Here is a 22329-nt window from a genome sequence, read left to right as displayed (position 1 = left end):
CGCTATCCGGTAACCGAATAAGGATCACTTCGCGGTTACGGTATAATGGTAAATATTTATATCTTCCACGCGCCAACTTGATATCTCTAGAAATATTTTGATATGTGATATCTCTATTAACGGTTGATAATAAGTGATAAGCAAAATTAATAATATTATATTTTTGTTATAATTTATTTATATTTTATAATGTGTTAGTTATATAATAATAACTAAAACTATTAATTATAATTTTATATTAAATTATTGCACTAAATACTTACAAGCTGTCGACTGTTACGTTTACCTAATAGCTACCTACTAAATTTCATTGTTTTGTCTTTTTGAAATATAAAAATATAAAACTTGTAGACAACCATAATTGATTACTGGTTTTGTTTAATGTGTCCAAATTTTTTTTCAATTTCGTTCTTGTCGACTGTAGTGATGACTGCCCTTTAAATTTCATCTGTAACAGTGCATCTAAAGCTACTTATGTTTATTATTATTTTTTTTTTTTTCAATGAAATTAATATTATAAAAATGTTCCATTTGTTTTATTTAACAAGACTGAAGACTGTTTTTGAATTGATCAAACATAAATTAAAGTATGTTGGTTTTTATACAATTGAATGTATACAACATTTATACTATAGCAATTTAAAATTAAAGAGTATAAGTTATCACATAGTAATGATTTAGTTTAATTTATGCAAATATTTTTTTATTTAATTAAAAAGTATAATAATTATTGAATACCATGTATCTAGTAGAAAAATTCTATACACAAATGTGTGATACTATATATGTATTATTAACCAAACAAATATATAATATGAAATAAGATCTATCAATTGATTAAAAACCTAAAATTTTGAAAAGTCTTACTAAACAGGTAGAAAGCAGAAAGTGAAAAAGTTTTTTCATAAATTCTATTAACTTAAATAAATTATTATAAAAGTGACTAGAATAAATAGTTATATATTTATAATATATACTCAAAAATCACTATATAACAATTAAGCAAATCTTTTGTTTCACTTAAATTAATCAATATTTTTTTCTATTTTGTGTTTTCAGTGAATATATGTATTATTATTTAGTATTGCTTCTCGCTTCTACTATAATTTACAATGAATGGTTAGTTTATTCATTGTATGCAAGTAAATGGCCAACATTATATTGTGGTAATGAGAAGTTCTGCAAAACCATCTTACTAGTTGCTGATCCACAAATATTAGGGGAGGAAAGAGAAAATGTATTAACACGCTGGGATAGTGATCGATATTTATTCAATACATATGGTCGAGCATTACAGCACGTAAAACCTGATAATGTTATATTTATGGGTGATCTAATGGATGAAGGATCATTAGCTGATCAAAAAACTTTTGAAAGATATTTACATAGATTTAGTAAAATATTTTTTTTAAAAAGCATAGTTCCTCTTGCATCTAATAATGTAAGTAGTTATTTTATTTAAACCACTTAATTTTTATAAATTTAAATTGTATTTAATAATTATTTATTAATATTAATTACTTGTTAGGTAATTTTTATCCCTGGTGATAATGATATTGGCGGAGATGAAGAAATTGTAATTCGAGAAAAAGTTGATAGATTTCATCTTTACTTTGGTTCGCCAGGAGTAATTCAAAATGAAAAAATAGAATTTATTATGGTACAATACAATTCTTAAAAATATTTTAAAAATATGCTTTTAGAAGTATTTGTATTTTTGTATTTTTTTATTGTTATTATTAATATCAAATTTGAATGTAGGTAAATCAACTAATAGATTCAATGCCAACAAACATTAATCCTACAAATCGAACAAATACTATAAAAATTATGTTTTCACATATTCCTTTAACTACAAAATGGACAAAATTCGCAGATAAAGTACATGCAATCATATATATATATATATACTTTTAATTTAGTTTTAATGATAATTCTGAAAACATTCAAACATTATTTCAGGTTATAAATGAGTTCAAGAGTGAATTTGTATTCTCAGCTCATGATCATTCTTCTTACAATTTTATTAGTGACATTAAAAAAAGAAAACATACATATGTTCAAATGCTTGAACGTAACAGTTTTGACGAAATGTCCAGTGCTCAATGGAGGTTTGGACAACAATCACCAAATTCAGTCAGTGAAATAATTGTGCCAACCTGTTCATATAGAATGGGATCAAATAATGTAGGATATGGTGTATTAACAATTGGTAAGACATCATTAAATAGTTGTTTTTACATTAATTTAGTTCATTTGGCGTCTAAAATCATTTTAGTTTATTTAATATGTATTCTTCATGGTAGTAAGATTTAAGTTATATTTTGTGAATTTAAAAAAAAATAAAGCATTCAACCTTGTAAATATGTCTTATATAATATTGACGGTGTTATGTATAAAATAATTTGCACATAATTTTATCTTTCATGTTTTTGAATATCTAATTAAACATAACTTTAGTTGTTTAATTAGTATTGTTTTTTTCAGATACATTCAGACACTCTGTTACATACACTATTTTGTGGCTTCCATCAAGATTTTCTTGTCTCTACGTGTACCTTTATGTTTTAATACTATGCATTATTTTGTATTTCTTACATTTAATTACCAGAAATAGCAAAACAATCATATACAGGGTTATGTAAACAATTTAATGCACATTATATATTAGATTTAATTATAATATTATTTATTAATATACTAATAAGGTTAACTGTAAATGATTTTGAGCAATAATAATAAAGTAGTAATAAAATTAAGTTATGCAAAATAATCTCAATTAAGTAAAATAATGCACAAAATATATACTTAGAGTAATTTTGTTTAAAATTTAAATAAGATGTGATATTTTATGTATTTATTGGTATCATATTTTAATAAAATATATCAATTGAATCATTTTTTATGACAATCTTTTTCTAAATATGTATTTATCATTAAATTTACATTACTAATACCAATTGTATACGTCATAAAAACTATAAGTTATAACTATTGATTTAATAAATTATTAAAATCCATACAAAGCATTAGAATTTATTTCAATCTAAAAAAAATATTACATTTTTAATTTCAGTAATGTTGAGAAATTAATTATTATAGCATTGATAAATAAATAATTTATCTTAACATATTTATTATCAACTCATCAGTATAAAAAAGAATGAATACCTATGTCCAATTTAAAGTTGCTTACTGTTTTTGCAAATTACAAACACTTCTTCTATTGAATCCACCATTGACATTTAGTACAAAATAAAATAACTCATGTTTGAAAACCTTCATTTTGACAAGTGTTAATAGGTCAAATAAACAATTTCATAATAACTAGAATATTATAGCTGGGTTGCTTAAAAAATTGATCAATACTATATGAATTACCTTAGTGTTATAAATATGATCAAATTTCTAATGATAATTATTTAACATTGATGCTTAAATATTGCTACACTCTAATGATATTTAAATCATTTATAATATGTAGTGAGCAAGTCATTAACAAAAAAATTACTAATAGCAAAAGAAGAAAAAAAGGAGCAATTTTAACACTATTTTAAGGTATTTTCTATTTAAGAAAAAAACTACAATACTGTGTTTTATTCTTAGTGTCCAATTGATTAAAATAAGTTCATCATATCAATAAACAAAAATTCAACAACATAACAAAGTAGCCTTTTATTCATTTAAACAGAACTACTTACCACAATATTAAGGTAAATCATTTATAATTAAAATACATATTTAAGCATAATTTTTCATATTATCATTGAAACAGTTGAATACCTATATAAAAGTTTCTATTGAACTACTTATGTTCAAAGTTTTTGATTTGTAGATTGAAATAACACCTTTTGATAATCTTTGACAGCGTCTGTGCAATTTAACGGGGTTCCCTTGTTATTGGCTAGACAATCCAATAAAACATTTTCTTTTTCTATTGTAGCTTCACTCAGTACTCCGTCTTTAATTATAGGTAATAATTTCTTGACGTTTTCATATGTTTTTTTGTATTCTGTTTCAATATTGCGGGTAAGGGCTTTTTGACTGTTGTCAACTAGGTGAAAACGCTGTTCCCACCTCTTGTCATTGGCTTCTAACTCTTGCTGAACAACCTTCTGTATTTGAAGAGATGATGGTTGCACATATGTCGGCAAAATGTGTGAACCCTGGTCAACTGGTGCTATCTGCTCTTGACCTCGGAGTCTCTCGACAACCTTGTCTGACAAAGTAATCACATTTGGATTCTCAATTTCTAATGTTCGAGTGGTGCTAGATGTTCCGCCCATGTTGGCATATGATTTTTACAACTCGCAATAGATGATCTGTTAAAAAAAAATTAATTTAAAGTTAATCAGAATTTATCAGAAAAAAAATGAGCTGTAATATCTAGTTGATTATTTAATATTTACCTAAATTGTAGAGGAGTACTACTAAAGAGATTAACAACTATAAATTTAAAATAATTTCGACTTTTTGTTTAAAACTTGTTCAAATGTAATATGCAATTTGTAAAATAAATACGAAAATCCATGGACCACTTTAGTGTTTTTAAAATTAGACATTCAAACCTCTGAATAAATTTTGAAGGATAATAATATGTTATGTTGGGTCAACTTATCAGTTATCACTTTTCAAATTTTCCTAACCACAAACACGGAATAATTAAATATGCTGAAAATATTCAAATATTTAGAATATTATTTTTTATTCTTATGTCAATTGGTCTCTTTTATAAATATATTTATTAATTGATTCTTCAATTACGTAATGAATATTAATTTTTAATACGTTTAAGGTCAAATAAATATAATAGGCTAAGGTTTGGACTTTTGGAGGACCATTTAACCAAATATTGAATTGTGCGAACTGTAAATTATATTCGATAAGAGTAGTGATAAATGATAATAACAATCTATTCTACTATTCAGTATTCTTCAAACTTCACTGACCTTGTGGATTAACTAAAGAACAATTAATGATTAATTAGTCATCAATACATCAAATGACAAATAGAAGTAATTCACTGATGGAATTAATGGTATTATGTATTTGTTTACACTATGCCACCTCGGACGGCGTTCATTAGAATTTATATTTATAATGTACAATAATATTTATTCTGTTTGTAATTTCAATATTTCATCATTAAAATTGATTTACCTTAAGAGAGATTTCAGCATACAATTTTATTTTTTTCTGACCCACATTCAACAAAACAAATTTATGTTAAGTATCTAACCTATATAGAATCTATATTATGTTGTTAATTTTAAAATATTATTAAACCTAAAAGACAGATTAACATTTTTTACATTTATATTTTATGTATTAATTGTTTTGGTATGATAGGTATTTAAATTTTAATGCAATAATTATCAGTGTGTAAAATATTATAAACTACAATTAAAAATGTTTGTATTATATCACTGAAAAATTTATATTGTAAATCTAGAGTATAAATATAAGAATTATTTGACAATTTACATTGAAGTAAATAACAAACGCTAGATTTAGGGCTGTTCTGTTGAATGAAAAATTTGGCACACTGCGCAAGGATCTGAGAGAAAACAAAGTGCATAGGCATCCTCTTAAATTATCTTCATTTGTGTTTTAGTCGCCTGAAGTTGAATAGAAGCTTCAATAAGTTCACTTTCTTGTACTACTCTTCATTTATTGTTAATACCAATCACTTTATCTTCCTGGTATCACTACTTTCTTCAATCATATTTATATGGTCTCCCACAGAAATTTCAGTTAATTTTTAACTCTGATTATGTCATCAAATAAATGTAAGATTTTATTTACTACTATATTCTATTACTCAATATTACATAATGTAAAAATATACATGTGTCTTAAAATGAAAATTAAACAAGTCAGGTGTAATTTCTTATTCTTTTTATAAGAATATTAGTAAAAGAAAGTTTTTAGAAACTACAAAAGGTTTTTTTCGAGTTACTAGTACGGACTATTATCATACTATTTTCATATAATATATGGTATTAAGTTTACCAAGATAAAGTTCTCTGATCGTAATATTATTGTTATCATTTGGTTGTCCAATTAAATAAATACTTATTGAATGGTGTTGGATATGAGACATTGTTAATTGTTATATTAACTGCTAAACGTGTAAACTGTAAATATAATAATTTTACTATTAATTTTTAACACTAATTAGTGGAAATGTATACTTATTTTAAATTCTTTTTGAAACAGTGTATCTAAATTAAAATCACATCATAGTTATAAAAATATAAATTAACACTTTAATTAACTAAATGTCTAAAAGGTAATTTAACCAAAATAAATAAAAAAATCAAATTTAACAGCTTAAATATAATATAATAAGCTTCATTTTAAACATAAATTGTATTGTAAAAAAAATAATAAAATTATACAAACTCCATTTTAACATACAATTACGTATTAATCTATCTTTGTATAATTGATTACCTATGATAAAATAATAATAAATAAAAATAAAAATATTAAAAACAGTGATGAATTTGAAAAATACAATATTCAACCTCAAGTACACAACAAGGATTGCTTTAAATGTCATAAGCAGGTAATCCAGCTTTTCTTTTCTTAAAATGATCCGCGTGTTTTTCTGGTGTTAGATAGTATGATGCAACAACCTTGTCAACAATCATTAAGGTTTTCCACTTTGCCTGTAAATATAAAACCATACAAAACTTTAAATTTATAAATATAATTTTATTATTATCTCAAATCTCACCAGTTTGGGAAATTTGTCATCAAAAGGGATAACAAACTTTCCCTGAGAATAAGGATTAATGGAATCTAAACGCTCAAACCAAGGCCATATCATATAATCAACCATATTTGGCTTGTCACCTGGTTATCAAAATAAAAATAATAAATTAATTAATATTTTTAAATATACCTCCCAAATATTTCAAAATTTTATTTAATTGAGAGAATATTTTTCCACACATATAGTTTTAGTCTAACAAGTACATAATAGACAGTTTATACTAAGCCGTTCTCATATAGTTTGTTAAAATGAATTTAATTACTGATAAGTTATAAGTAACAACATTTTTCGATATTTTTTTTTTTTAAGCGAGTTTTATGAGCTTTTTAAATTGTACTATTTTACACCCTTTTTTTAAAATTAAAATAATTCAAATATACCTCTTATAATGTTTTAATCTTCAAGTTAAATAATAGGTGATTTCATTCTAATATACCCTAATAACTATAATAAAAATTTAAAACTAATAAGAAATGTTGAACTTAATATTTTATGTTATACACTTACAAGACAGAGACAATACCAACGGATATTTTATTTTAGTTGGGCACTAACTAGATAAGACATAAACTGGCATTTACTTTAGGTATTATTATATTTAAATATTAATTAAAAATAAGCCTATATTAAACTGTTTAATTATAATATTCAAAATTTTGGAAAGCAACACAAGCGAAGCAATAATTACTTTATACTTGACAAAATAAATTAAGATACAAGAATACAGATATTTTATACAATTTAGTTAAGTTTAAATATATTATCTAAATATTTGAGTAGGTAGCATATTGAATCAATTAATAATGTATAAATAACATACTGAACTGGTACCTACCAATAATTAACTTGCTTTCTAATAGATTTCAGAAACTTACAAAAATTAACAGAATGTTTTGTATTTATTTACTTACCTCCAAAGAATATTGATCCTCTTTTAGCTAATTCAGCTTCAATGGGGACTAAACTAGCAACGAGTTCATCAAAGTGTGTTTCTTCTATTTTTTCTGTAGTCATCATTAATTTATAAAATGCTGTTCCCACCTAAAAATTAAATAATACTTACAATTAATAAAATTTGTTAACTCAATGAAGTAATTACTTTATCTTTATTATAGTATAACAGTGTATAGTGTACAGAATAAAATAATAAATCATTATATTTTAAGAAAAGTAAATCAAACAATGATTCATTTTATGGGTTTTATATAATATATATATATTTATATTACAATTTCAAGTATTATTGGTTAAAAAGCAGTTTTAAACCATAAAAACTTACTTTTGCAAAAGACTCTATGACGAGTTTATCCAATATTTTCTGAAGAGGACTGCCGTTCCACAAAGGCGGTTCGGGGAACTGTTCGTCAAGAAAGTCTGCCAGTAAAAGACTTTCAGAAAGAAACTTGTCATCATAAATCAAAGCCGGAACCTTGCCAGCCGGGAAGATTGTCAAATACCATTTGGGCTTATTTGTCAGATCAATGAACACCGTGTCGTGCCTATACAAATAAAATACAAAAAGTTATCATAACAAACTGGTGGATTGGGTATCAAATCATGGATTACTCACGGCATGCCCTTGGCATTTAATACCAGCTGGATCCTCTGTGCATATGGACAGAATCGCATAGAATAGAAGCGCAACGAGCCCGGCACCTTTGGAGGTTCGACGGAATCTGGAAAAAGTATGTAAAAGTAAAATGCTTAGTTCAGTTCATCAATCAATGATGTTGCACCACACTTACCTGTGGACAAGTGTTTGATGGCCATGGAAGTTTCTGTAGGACGATCTGAGGTTTGACACTTGATTAATTGAGAATTGATGAGCAAGTAGCAACACCAGCAACTAACAAGTAACAACGGACTACTTTTGTTTCAACGATTTAAAATCATCATACAAAGATAAGAATTAATAGAACATTTTATTGTTATTTTTTGATAACGCGGTTACCTATTTTCATACGATATTATGACACTATAATTTGGTCGAACCAGGTGGCCTTGAACTCAGCGGCGTAAATGTTTTCCTTATACTAAGTACTGATTAGTACTTAATCATAGTTAGACCATTAGCTTATTCTGTGGTCAGACCTACTACAAAATTCATAAACAGAATAAATAATAAATAATAATATTATGAACTAATAAAGTTATACTAATAATGTAAATATAAATCACAAACAATGGTCAGTACTCAGCAATCTATGATCTACGTTTATAAGGAAAAAACTTACTAGGTGTTATGAATACGAATAAGCGACGGATAAAATATTCTGGCGATAAGCGATAACATTTCGTGTGCGAACGGAAAAATAATGACCGTATTCATAATTAATATCGTCATCACCAAATCAGGAAGTTCGTCATTCACTCATTCAATCAATTCGATTATTTTTTACTATTTTTCTCAACCATAGTATTTTTTTAGATTATGAGTAGAGCGATGAATGTATTCATTTTACAATAATGAGTTTTTTTTTAGTTTAAATGTGTGGTGTGTCTATTCGTTAATGTTAACACTTTTTGGAGGGGTAAAAATGTATCAGTTTTCTATCATGGGGGTGGTTTCAGGTAATAAATAGGATATAGTTGGTATTATTTTGAGGAAAGTGTAGAGAAAAACAAAAAAAAAACAAATTAAAGAAAAATGAGAATTTTTATGCAAACCCAACTTTAAACAAAATTTTAACAGACAATTTAATACAAGTTGTTGTTATATCTATTTAAAAATATTAAAATAAATAGTGAAAAATTTTTTTATAACCATTTAAAATTAGAATTCTTAGTAAAATTCGTAAAAATTGCAAGAAATTGCAAACTATTTTGTAGATAAAAACTTTATTTTTTATATCTAAATTTTGAAAATGTATTACTAAGTTCATCGTAAGAAGTTCATACTGAAACCATAAAATATAGGTAATAAAAATATAAAGGCAATTATTTTTATTGACATTTAAAGTTCAAATTTGGATAAAATTCTTTTTTTAAACGATAAATATAATTATGTTAATTATTTTGTAATAATTTAAAAACAAAATTCGTGAGACCTTAAAACTTTTACGTTTATTATATTATTATGAATCTTAATATGCGTAATGACATTTTTGGTTTATTTTAAGATATTATTATTTATTTATATTACCTATGAATCTATTTTTATTGTTTTACGGTATTTACAGACAGATGTTATTAAACTTTGAGTTATAAAACTGATATATTACAATGAATGCAATATTTTCGGAAAAAATTGATCAACCTATTGTGATATTAAAAGTAAAATAAATTACTTTAATAGCGATTTAAACATTTTTTATAAGATATACTTATAGTAAGATAGAGATATAGTCAGACTGATCGTCTCCGCTTAAAATCATTATATAAAATACATTATTTTAAGTAGGATAGATATAATGAACATGGTTGTATATTTTAAATACAAACACAAAAAATTCATACTTCATGAAATATATCTATGGAAGTATTGTAAAATACTATATGATATATTGATATACCATATTACAAACCTAAATCCCAATTTTTATTTCATAAAACCAGTAATTTTATCATTGACGCGAAATATGTAAAATGTTGGTGTTAAAAATACTGTAGATTTATTAAAAAATCAAAAGTAAAAGTAATAGAAATAATTTATTTTACATAAAAATAATTTTTTTTTTTAATTATAAGATGTTTCTCATTTTAATAGTTTGAAAAATATTGATAAACCATTACTGTATACTCTAATACCCTATTATACTTTTATTGAATACCTATTTAATAAAACTAAATACATATTTTACCATTCAATATAATGTACAAATCTTAGCCTTATTAATTATCTTTGCACTTTCATTAGCTGTGATGAAAAACATTTTTTAAACAAATACTTTGTACATATAATTTAAAACATATTTTTACTTTTTAATGATTTATCTTAATTATCTTCATTTATACCTTTGTATTCCAAATTTAGTTCATTGTGTATCCTTGTATCCACTTTTAATTTTTTTTTCCTGGAAGACTATAAAACAAAAATATTACATTTATATAGATTTTCTTAGGTATATTTCCTTGAAATCGTGAAAAAATATATAAATAAGCGGGCACCGCTCTATTGTATAGTAAATATCAAGTTGGTCACTGTTATGAGTATGTTAAATTTTTAACTGTATTGACAACTCAAAAATTTATTATAAAATTAGTTCCAAAAGAAAAATAATTTATTACAGCTAGGCGTTTAGGGTATGATTAAATTAAGTAGTAGGTAGTGGTAATTTATAATAGTTGTAAGTTGGAACATCTCATATTCATCTAGGACGGCGCTCTGAGTAGGCAATTTAGGGTCATATCATGTACATGCCATGTTCCATTTTATTTAAATTTTTTAGCTATAATCGTTATTCGCTGTAAAAAAAGGTCAAAATGCAAAAAATTGATTCATTTTGTGCTCCTCATGATCTTATCCTTCTTTCTTCCTGTAGTGCATAACGTTGTAAGTAGGTATAATTAGAGAGCGCCAGCCACTCATCTTGCTGGCTCATCCCTATACCGGTTTGCTCATCCCGACTATACCGGGTGCACATCCCGCCGTTCGGTCGCGTATGTGCGCGACATATATGTTATCAGTTATCACAGCTTAGGACCGCCTAAACCCGCCGCCGCCGCCGATCGCGCGACATACATTTAATCAGTTAATTATTATTATTATATCCGTCTAGTAGGGACAGATGTCAATGCGTTTAAGCACTTGTATTTCGAGAACATGACAATGTATTGAAAAAAAAACTGAATGATCGTCACGGAATGGACTTTAAACATTTTCATAGATAATGAATATTTATACACCTTTATAGAATGAGACTTAGTTTAATGATGTGATATAAACACATGATAGTTCTCAAATTCATATTATTACTTTCTTACCCGGTCACCATTAAATATTCATTAGTTAGTCACAGACCACAGTACCGCGGTGAAGAAGTTTTGAGGCCATGGTCTCTGAATTTTTTCAGTGAGTGGATGGTGGGTAGTTTGGGTAGTTGGTGGCTCATGATTTATATAAGGATAAAATAATCTGTAAGACTGTAACATATCAATTCAGTTGTACCTATATATATAATTTATAATAATAATCAATCTATATTTTTCAGTATAAACTCTATAATTCATAAAATTTTTTATAAATGTATATAAACTATATTTACTATTATAAACACAAATCTTTATTATACTTATTATAAATAGATATTTTCATAAAGTTAAAATAAATCAAAGTAATCAAAAAATGTAATAGGTATAAACTTCTTATTTAAAAAAAAATATTTTGAATAATATAATAGAACAATATTATACATGTTTATATTATGTATTTTAATACAAGTTATAATTATTGTTTATTCTTATTTTTTTTGTCAACAGAAAACCATAGTATAGGTACATGTTTACAAATATGCAAGCATGTATAACAACTAACACGTAACAACAATGATAATATTATTATAAGCCCATCTCATACAATTGTATTACTTTAAGGAAATTAATTGTTTATTTAATATGTCATATATTGAAGTTTTAAAACGAATTAAGGTACTTCAAAAGCCTTCATAATATTACGATAGATATTTTTATTCCTTCAATTCAGGTATTTTTTCATGTTCTACACATTTTATGTTTTATTCAAAGTTTAGACTAGATAGTTTTATCTGAGCCGTGATCTATATAATGAAATGCCATAATTGTTTTGTTTCGATTTTCGAACCATTCATTACGTTATAGACTTTAGTGTATGATATTTTAACTATATTATGACACCGAGTTGTACATTTTGTAATGATTTATATAATCGATACAATACGATAGTAAATAAAACTTTTTTCGTGAACAATTTTTAGTTTTATTAATTTTTTTTAACAAATATTTTTTTGAAAAAATTCAAAATTAATACACATTTTACAATGAGAAAAAAATGTAGCATTTTTCAAGTTTGGCTGAACGTGTGACAAAATTTTTTGTTTGGACTCAGAATCGTTAATGAATTAGAATATTGCAGTTCGAATACGAGAGGATTGAAAATCTCTATAGCGACAATACAGAATTGTTTATTACTAGCCAGCAACCAATATGTTTATTGTACTAATCGGCTTTCGGACCCGTTTAGCTGTTTATCTTTCCAAAGATCATTATTGTTGATTATGTAAACATATTTTAACGAAAAATTCGACTTCTGTACTGTACCCGTTTTATAATTTAAGGTAATTCTTTTTTGAAATATAATATTGTATCTCTTTCGATTTAAATCCATCAGATTTCCATAAACCGGTATAGGGATGAGCCAGCAGGATGAGTGGCTGGCGCTCTCTAATTATACCTACTGTTATAACTTATAATAATTACGTATTAACTCGATCGATACCAAAAACTATTGTTACCTATATAACTTCTGTAAAAATACCATATGTTTACCTAAAATTCAAATTAGATATCCAAACTAAGTTTGGCTCTATAAAAACGGTTTTATCATAGTTTATATGTACATATTTGTATGTAAGACGCTAAGACAGAAATAACACATATATTTAATCTTTGTCCAATAACATTACTATTAACACATGATTTATGAATACATATATTATGTCCATTATCTTACTGACTATTATACAGGTACAATATTACGGCCAGACCGGCCAGTGCTGATTGTAAATACTTGATATTATTATTTATTATTATCCTTTATTTAATTATTTACATTTAATAATCTAATGATATTACTCATACTAGTTATACTCAATTTGATTGTTTTTATAATTATTTATTATTAAATAAGTAGTTAATGTTATTACTACTAAATATGATAATAAATGTTATTTTATAAGTAAAAAAATATATTTCTTTGTTTATGTATAAGGGGCCCGCACAATGCATTCCGCCCAGGGGTCACCACATACCTAAATCCACCCCTGTCGACACTTAATAAGTATTATATAAATGTTATCCCATCACTCCCATCCACTATACTCGCGCCTCATGCACAGAAATATGTATTTGAAGAGTTTACAATGGGTGGCGGATTGTTTCCATTCGGATTTTTGTATTAATAATAGTACGAACATGGATTTATAAAACAAAAAATGAATGTCTATGTTAAAAAAAAAAAAAAGGTATAATAAACATTGGTACCAATAGATTTTTACTATGTATAACATTTTAATCCACCTCCTATTCCTTATTTAAGCATTAAATACACACGCCACTGGTTGTGTACTTATTCGTTTAGACGGATGACATAACAGTGGTGACAATTCAATAATACATTTTACAGAAGTTATTGAAATTCTAACAGCAGCAATGCTGTGGTTTTCGAAAAAGCTGATAATGTTATATACATGAGGTAATATTTTATAGGTCATTATTAATATTCTATATCGCCGGGTCGCATAAAAAAATGATTAATTTAATGGTTTGCAAAAATGTAATAAAATAAACCACTAAATTATATTGAAATTATTAGTTAAATATATCGATTCATTTTTTATGCAATTAGTTTATGCTTAAGTTCTCAAAACAGCCCTCTCTACTAACAGACCTTTACACATGAAGTTATACGCCATGTTATACGCTTGTACCGTCAAACACATAGTTAGGATTTTATTTGGGGAGGGGTTAAAATAAATTTTAGTATAATTTTCATCCATAGTTAATATATAAAACATTTTATTTTTTTTTAAGACCGGAAAATATTTTACAATACAATACAATACAATTTATAATTATTTAATATTTTCAACTATTATCTAAAGTATAAATTTTCTACTTTTTTGAGCTATTATAGCCAATACTTCATTTGTAGAGATAGACACTTTCAATGTATTGACAAAAGAACAAGTCCCGTTAAACACTCATTTCCAATTTTATTACGAAAGAATGTTTTTAAGCGTTCAAGTGCTGTTATAGAAACTAGTAGCGTATTACTAAAATGTTTAATAAAAAATGTATGTTTGTGTAAAACTTTGCATCACATGCATCCAAAATATCCATAATTTTAGTGGGTTTTTTTCTACATTTACCCATTTTCACACCATAATAAAAATTCAGCCCCAACCATTGTTTCAGATAATATACGATCATCGAAAAATTTATTTAGATTTTTAAGTTTCGAAACTTAATAAAATATTTTTGAATAACATGTATTTAATAACAAAGTATTTTATTTATATAAATAAGAATTTAATACATAAATCAAATTAATTAAAATTAAACTATATAGGTGGTAAAATGTCTTTCATAACTTTATACGGGTAAGTAGGTCGTACGGTAATTCAGTTAATACAAATATACATATTATACAATATAATGTTTTCTTTCAATATACTTAAATTTTGTGACGTCGTGTGCGTGCACGGTATTTTAAATTTTTCATTGGTTATGAAATTAATATTAAGTTTGCAATGACTTTATAGTTTAATGATCATTTGAATTAAAATAATTCATTACTAGTAAAATTGATAGTTGCGGATATGCTCACGAATTACAGTTAATACCTAACATTATAATGTAATTACAATGTATTGATACTTAAATTACTAGTAATAGCAGGCATTTAATCCAGTGGCGTCAAAAACATATATATCATACATGCAGAATTAATTGAATTAAACATACATGTAGTACTTACTACTTATCTATATTTATGGTGTACGTATATAATGAGTGCGTGGAGTGATATAAATACATATTTGTGTAATTTCTTTTGATTGTCATTATAGTTTTAGACCGTTACTGTTTAAATATTACTGTAATTCATAAACAATATAATATACACGGTGATAGTAAATTGTGCCCAAAATACAGATAAACCCAAAATCACATATGTAAACTGCGCCTGAGTAAAATTTTAAAAATCAATAGCTATATTTTTAATGTATATTTAATTCACTATAACCATATAATATGAATAATTTAAATTTAAATTAAAAAAAATGTATGATTTTGAATGTAATAGTTATTTAACAACGTGTAGGTATTTCTAGACGAAAATAAAATTTCTGTGATTTAATTGAAAAAGTGCACAATCATAGAGACTTAACTAAGTCAAAAGTTTTGTATATTTTACAAACGGGGCGTAGCTTAAGTTGTCGGGTGCAGTTTACATTATACCTTTTTAACATAGATAATATTTTGGGTGCAGTTTACAAAAAAAAAGTCATTTGGGCGCAGTTTACGTGTGCTCAATATATACTCGTAAGTATATTTTATATTAATTTAGATTAAAGACTAAAGACAAGTACTAATATAAACGACATGTCACAATAGATAAAATACCGATAGATATAATATAATAGAAACAAATAAACGATTATTTAATAGTATTGCGATTTGTAAACGATAAAATAATATTCTAGAATACCAATTGTACATGATAATATATAGTATTATATTATACAGTTGACCTGTATCGCTTGAAGTATTGCGCTATCCAAATCCTCTCTGACTTGGAAATTTCTGCAGCGGCTGTCTCTCGTAGATTGCACACGCGCAACCCCCAACCACCATCCTTTTTCCCTACCACTCCATGGACCGCGACTTGCATGACGGAAAAAGAAGGATCGGCACTCCACCGCCAACTACCTCTAAAAAAGGCAAAAGCGAATCCTCACCTCCAACACTTTCCATTGCACTTCAGCAAGACGAACTACTGTCACCTGTTCCTTTTGATTTCATATTGATTTTATCTATACATCGAATACGATGTGTTATACCAAATCTAATATTCAATTTATTCAATAAAATTTGATGAAAATTTCAGGTTAACTTTAAAAAATAAAAATAAATACTATGAAATAAGTCAAGGAGGGGGGAGTCTGGACCCAGAGTCCACCCCCTGGGATCGCTACTGACTTTAATTATCTACAATTTAATTTTGTCTCTAATACTAGTATGTATTCATTTACAACTATATGGACTTATAACATGTAATATTAATTTATCAAAAGTTTCTGTGATTCCAAAATAATAGCTTTCTCTTTAGTGGCGTAGAGACCATTTTTAGGCCATCCCTTTTCTTTGGTAACATATGAGAAAACCACATGTCTATCATGTTTTATCATTCGTTACAATTACAAATTGATTTATGTATACGGATACTCTTTCATCGGTGATAAAAATTTAAACTAAGGGTCCCTGTTATTTACGTGTAACAATCTAGTCGTTATTTAATAATTGATTATATTTAAGTTTCCTTGTTACACTGATTAGATGTGAGGATATCATTACATTCGAATGTATGTAATTCCTGAATTATTAAACATTAACTAAGTACCTACTTAAAATAATAGTCCACGATAAAAGTTTAAGTGAAAGAGAAGTGATATTGTAAAAATTATTAATTTATTAATATTTTATAGGTATTATAAAAATTTCGAAAGCTTACAATGACTACTTAAGTACTATACTACTATACATTTACAAATGGCATATTCCATACATTAAATATATTTTATGTATTATCATTATTAAGGACCAAGACATTTATTATAAATAGGTACCTACATAATAACTAATAAGTTTAATAATTCAGAACTATTCATTAAAATTTTAATTTAGATACACACTAACACATCAACATTTAACAAAAAATTACTGCTGAAATGGTATAGGAAATTCTAATTACTTTAAGATATGGCCTTTAGTACCTATATATATATTTAAATTTTTTTGCGAAAATCAGAATATTGATAAATTCATAAATAAAGAATAAAAGGGAATAAGCGTCGTACTTAGTAAATCACTCGCTACATGCACAATACATAGGATTATCGAAAGTGAAAAAACAACTAATATTGAAGTACAATACAGGTAACTTCTGACTATATACATATATTATAGCAACTGTATTGCTCGGGTTTCTAAAGAACGCTCGATTTGGTTATGATGGCGATCGACAAAAAGTAAAAAAAAATTGCACTAAAACGGGTCGTGAATAAACGAGAATTACTGACGTGAATAGTAAATACCACGAAGAACACGTCTTTCGTACAAAATTCGATGTACATTGTACAGCATACACAATCGACGAATGAACATTGAACAACAATCAGCAACATGTGGTATTAATGGTATCATACACTCGTTCGGCATCAAAATCAGTGCGCCCCACCACCATACAGTTCGCAGCCAATCAAATGACGTCTGTTGAATATCGCAACGTAAATATTACCGGTAATCACCAGACAGCAAACACTTAAGATCACCGTCCACCGGCCGGCGACAACTGTACCTATGTTAGAGAGTATGCACGCCGCCGCAATGCTGATAACTGTGCAATCACACACACGCTAAAATTACATATTAACACACACCGGTACACTATTTTGTTAGTTTATTATTTATTTATCATTCGTTGTTATTTGGCAAAAACATTTTAATATATTATTATTATATAGTATATACTATGTGCATTGTACATCGTACCTGTACAATGTTATACAGATAATGATGAAATAATTAAAAAATAGTCTCTACTAGACCTAGCGATTTGAGCTGTGTGTTGATCGATATATCAAACTTTTAATCCCATTTTCTATCCTTTAGAGGTAAGAATTTTGAAAATTCCATAGATGTCAGTGCTTGCCGACGGTGTAGAAGGAACTTCTGTGTAAAATTTCAAGTCTCTAAACCCAGCAGTTTAGGCTATGCGTTGATACGAGTACATCATCGGTTTATTATTTTATATTTATATATTGCATAACATATTATATAGATTAGATATAACTCACAAAATAACAAGAACGAGATATTTTTGAGGAGTTGTTTAAAACATCTACTGTTTTGTCTGTTTTAATAAATATAATAAAATCGATCATCAAAATTTAAAAAATAAACATGCTTAGTTAAGGAAATGAACATGAGATATGTATAAATCTGTTTCGACATTTATTTAAACTATCACTGCAGTAAATTAATGGGAGCATGCGCACTAGAATATTGCCATTCCAACACAGCATCAGAAACTCAAATTTTTAGACAGTTATTCAACACGTTATTAAACCAGTTTTGGTAGAAGATTTTGAAAGTAAAAATAGTCTGCTTATTAAATTAGGGACTTGCTCATTGTAGTTGAAGACGCTATAATATCACAATCCAAATGCATTTCAACAGAGTTACGAGTTCAAAATCCGCCAATGTTAGTGCATGCACAGTAAAATCAATCGTGGATTAATCTGCCACTATATAATACCAAATTTCGTATTTGAACAAACTTATCATACGCGTTAACAAACAACCAACAACGACTAGGTATGCTAAAAAATAAATTTAATATACGCATAGTAAATGGCAATATGTATTATTATACATATACTATATTCTATAGGCGCTCACATAGTCATTCATTGAGTATAATTTTGAAACAAGTTTATGATACTTAAAAAAATTTATAAACGAGTACATTGTAGTGGTATTCGGTTAGGTTAGGTCACGGTTCCTGGATGGTAGCAGAAAATCTTTTTTTTATGTAAAGGGGACTGTCGGTGCATGATTTTTTCTTAACGTCATATATAAGTATAATATATGTATAAATAAGTATGAACATATCTATTTATGTATTAGAAATTTAATATAGATACTCGAGTCTGTCAAAAATTTACCGAATAATTACGAAAAAACAATATTCATATGATGAAATTATTTCAGCCATATTATAAGTACATCAGTTTTTTGATATTTAGAAAATAATAGTTCCTAAATCTATTTAAAATATTTATATTTTTTTAGTTAACATTCTGGATTTTAGTATTATCTTCATCTTAGAAAAATAAAATAATTGGATTCAGAAATTTAAAAAAATTTTTCTTACGGTTCATTAAAAATGTATGTTAAATATAACTATTATAGAAAATATACCTATCGCATATTTATATTTTATTTATTAAAAGTTATGCACAATTTTTTTGAAGTAAACTAGAATCTCACAGGTATAGTGATCCTGTTATTTTTCTAGGATCTATACATTGAAGCTTCTAGTTTTTCAAGAACAGTATATAGATAGTAATTATATCATTTATAATATCATTATGTACTACAGTTTCCGTGCACCTGATACTAGACCTTTAGTGTAAATATTTTACTAGCTCAAGCCTATATTATATTTGAATGTTATTCTATAACATATTTTAGAATAAATGATTTTTGATAACCTATAAAAGAATTATCTTAACAAAGTTCAACTTTTTTGTATACGTAATACACACAGTGTATGTGTGTTAGGTACACATACTATGTATGTGTATAGTTTTTATATTTAAGCAGTATTATAGTTGTTCCATTTTTCAGTTAACAATATTTATTATAATATATTATATTATATTTATTATAATAATAAATATTTATTATTTTTAATTTATATTTTCTACTATTATTATCAGTTGGCATACAAATTTAATTGTATAAGGATTGAAATGTATATATCTATTGTATGTTTCTAATGAATCATTCGCCTTCATAATAAAATGTTATATTAAATTGATTATATATTTATTATTTATAGGAAACTTTTCATTAATTTATTGTTTTATTATTTATCGAATACTTATTTATAGTTATCTATAAATTAAAAATGTCCATTATAGCAAAAAATTTCAAAAATTTTAAATTATGTTATATATTTTTTTATTTTACACGTAGTATACATTATTTCATTATAAAGTCTATTTAGTTCTTAAACAAGAAATTCGAGAAAAAAATTGTACAATATATTGACTTTATCTGTTTGACTAGTTACTTATTATATTAACATCATATATATATATACAAATATCGTGTACGAGTATTATTTTAAATATATATACCATAGCAACTTATGCATATGATACGGTTATACTATACTCCAATTCAGACTTCATTCAATCTTCAAATTATCTCCAAAATCACCTCAATTTATTAAACACCTGAGCAACCAATAAGTGGAGAATTTTAATAAATCCCGATAAATCTTTTCATGTACCATTTACACTGCAAAAAAACAACCCCCCCCCTCGGTTTAACTTTAAGGATTTGAGATTCCTACATGGAATCAGGTAAAATACTTGAGAATTTTGTTAGACAAAAGATTGACATGGAGACCGCATTTAAAGTCCAAACGTAAAATTCTTAATAACCGCCTTTATCTACTTAGACCGATTCTCAAATCCAAACTAACAATACACACAAAGTCCACATTGTACAAATCTCTTTTCAAACCCATTTGGGCATACGGTATGAAAATCTGGAGATGTGCCAAACCTCAAGTCCGCACTATCCAAGCTTTCCAGTCCATCACTCTCCGGCTAATAGCCTCGGCTCCTTGGTACGTAATAAATGAAACCCCGCACAAAGATCTAAGAATTCTAACAGTAGATAAATTGTACTATAACAGATTCCACTCTAAACTACAACACCATCCCAATCTTTTAGTCACTCACCTAGCATCATGAATTCTTCCAGACAACTCTCCGCGCCGACTCAAAAGAAATTGGTGCCGTGACCTATCAAATTAATGAAAAAAATAAATAAACTACTGGAAGGTACCATTGCTGGATAATTTCCCTTATCTTGTGCTTCATGTGTTGTTTTTATTATGTATAATATAGTGTTATGTCATTCATCTATTTTACTTATTGTGTCATGTAATACAGATTGTAATTTTTCTAAAATAAAAATATCTACTACTAACCGATTTCAATGCTGTATGGTAAATGGTGGTATGATCATATTCTATATATATAATACATAATATTTCCACTCATTTCTTAATGTTAAAAAAGAAGTAAATATTTGTGAAATACCCTGTATATAATATTATAGTTAAAATGTATGACATCTACGATATAAAGAACTAACGATTATTTTGTTGTTTTAAAATAAACAAACAATTGAATATTCTGTACAGTGTACACATATATGCATATGTTATTTTTCATCATGTATATATAGTAAAAGCTATTGAAATAGATTTTTTTATATATGTACATTATTATCTACTTTTAAAATAATCTTATCTGTTAACACCTGTATAATTACAATCTATATAGGAACTTGTGCGTTTGCGCATTAGGTAATATACTTTATTAAACAGAGTAATAATAACTGTTTAATGTTTAAGAATTATTATTGTTCTAGATTGTTCAACGCGCCAAGTCGTAGGTTGTTTAACGTGTTAAAGAGTAGTATACAAAAACACTTGGATTGAGTACAATATACATATCATATTAATTAGTATAGGATAAAGTGAATATACCTATATACATATTTTTTAGTATGTTCTGTTTTTTATTTCATTTGTATCATTGTAATTATTACTGAACGTATGATTTTATTATTAGGCATGATGCATTAAGACCATAATCAGGTGATTATTATACTTAAAATGGTATTATACATATACATAAATATATATTAGTTTTAAAAATATTATATAGGTTATTTTATATAAGTGTAGTAAATTAAACAAGTATATTAGGAAATGGCTTTGATAAATTTTATAATTTGTACATATTATGAAATAGTTTGTTTTAAGA

At 26.3% G+C, this 22329-nt stretch overlaps 3 protein-coding genes across 3 annotated transcripts; 1 reads left to right on the top strand and 2 right to left on the bottom strand.

The window, feature by feature from the left end:
- Positions 1 to 203: 203 nt before the first annotated feature.
- Positions 204 to 2776, top strand: LOC112594139 (metallophosphoesterase 1 homolog). The gene is made up of 6 exons (XM_025338793.1): positions 204 to 587; positions 1060 to 1441; positions 1529 to 1660; positions 1762 to 1881; positions 1963 to 2212; positions 2488 to 2776. Exons 1-6 carry the CDS (start codon positions 475 to 477, stop codon positions 2643 to 2645), a joined length of 1155 nt encoding a protein of 384 aa, XP_025194578.1. The 5' UTR covers positions 204 to 474; the 3' UTR covers positions 2646 to 2776.
- Positions 2777 to 3650: 874 nt separating this feature from the next.
- Positions 3651 to 4610, bottom strand: LOC112595896. The gene is made up of 2 exons (XM_025341285.1): positions 4410 to 4610; positions 3651 to 4322 (listed from the first exon to the last, which is right to left on the bottom strand). Exon 2 carries the CDS (start codon positions 4284 to 4286, stop codon positions 3816 to 3818), a length of 471 nt encoding a protein of 156 aa, XP_025197070.1. The 5' UTR covers positions 4287 to 4322; positions 4410 to 4610; the 3' UTR covers positions 3651 to 3815.
- A 1748-nt stretch (positions 4611 to 6358) lies between these two features.
- LOC112604191 (pyrimidodiazepine synthase-like) lies at positions 6359 to 8864 on the bottom strand. Its single transcript, XM_025353120.1, has 6 exons — positions 8527 to 8864; positions 8352 to 8457; positions 8061 to 8280; positions 7693 to 7822; positions 6743 to 6861; positions 6359 to 6674 (listed from the first exon to the last, which is right to left on the bottom strand). Exons 1-6 carry the CDS (start codon positions 8549 to 8551, stop codon positions 6555 to 6557), a joined length of 720 nt encoding a protein of 239 aa, XP_025208905.1. The 5' UTR covers positions 8552 to 8864; the 3' UTR covers positions 6359 to 6554.
- Between the last annotated feature and the right edge of the window lie 13465 nt (positions 8865 to 22329).

Source organism: Melanaphis sacchari, unplaced genomic scaffold, assembly GCF_002803265.2.
Source record: "Melanaphis sacchari strain LSU unplaced genomic scaffold, SCAv2.0 Contig0_pilon_pilon, whole genome shotgun sequence".
In the NCBI taxonomy this organism is placed as follows: Eukaryota; Metazoa; Arthropoda; class Insecta; order Hemiptera; family Aphididae; genus Melanaphis; species Melanaphis sacchari.
The sequence above is the reverse complement of the archived record's forward strand: the minus strand, read 5'-3'. Positions and strand labels throughout refer to the sequence as shown.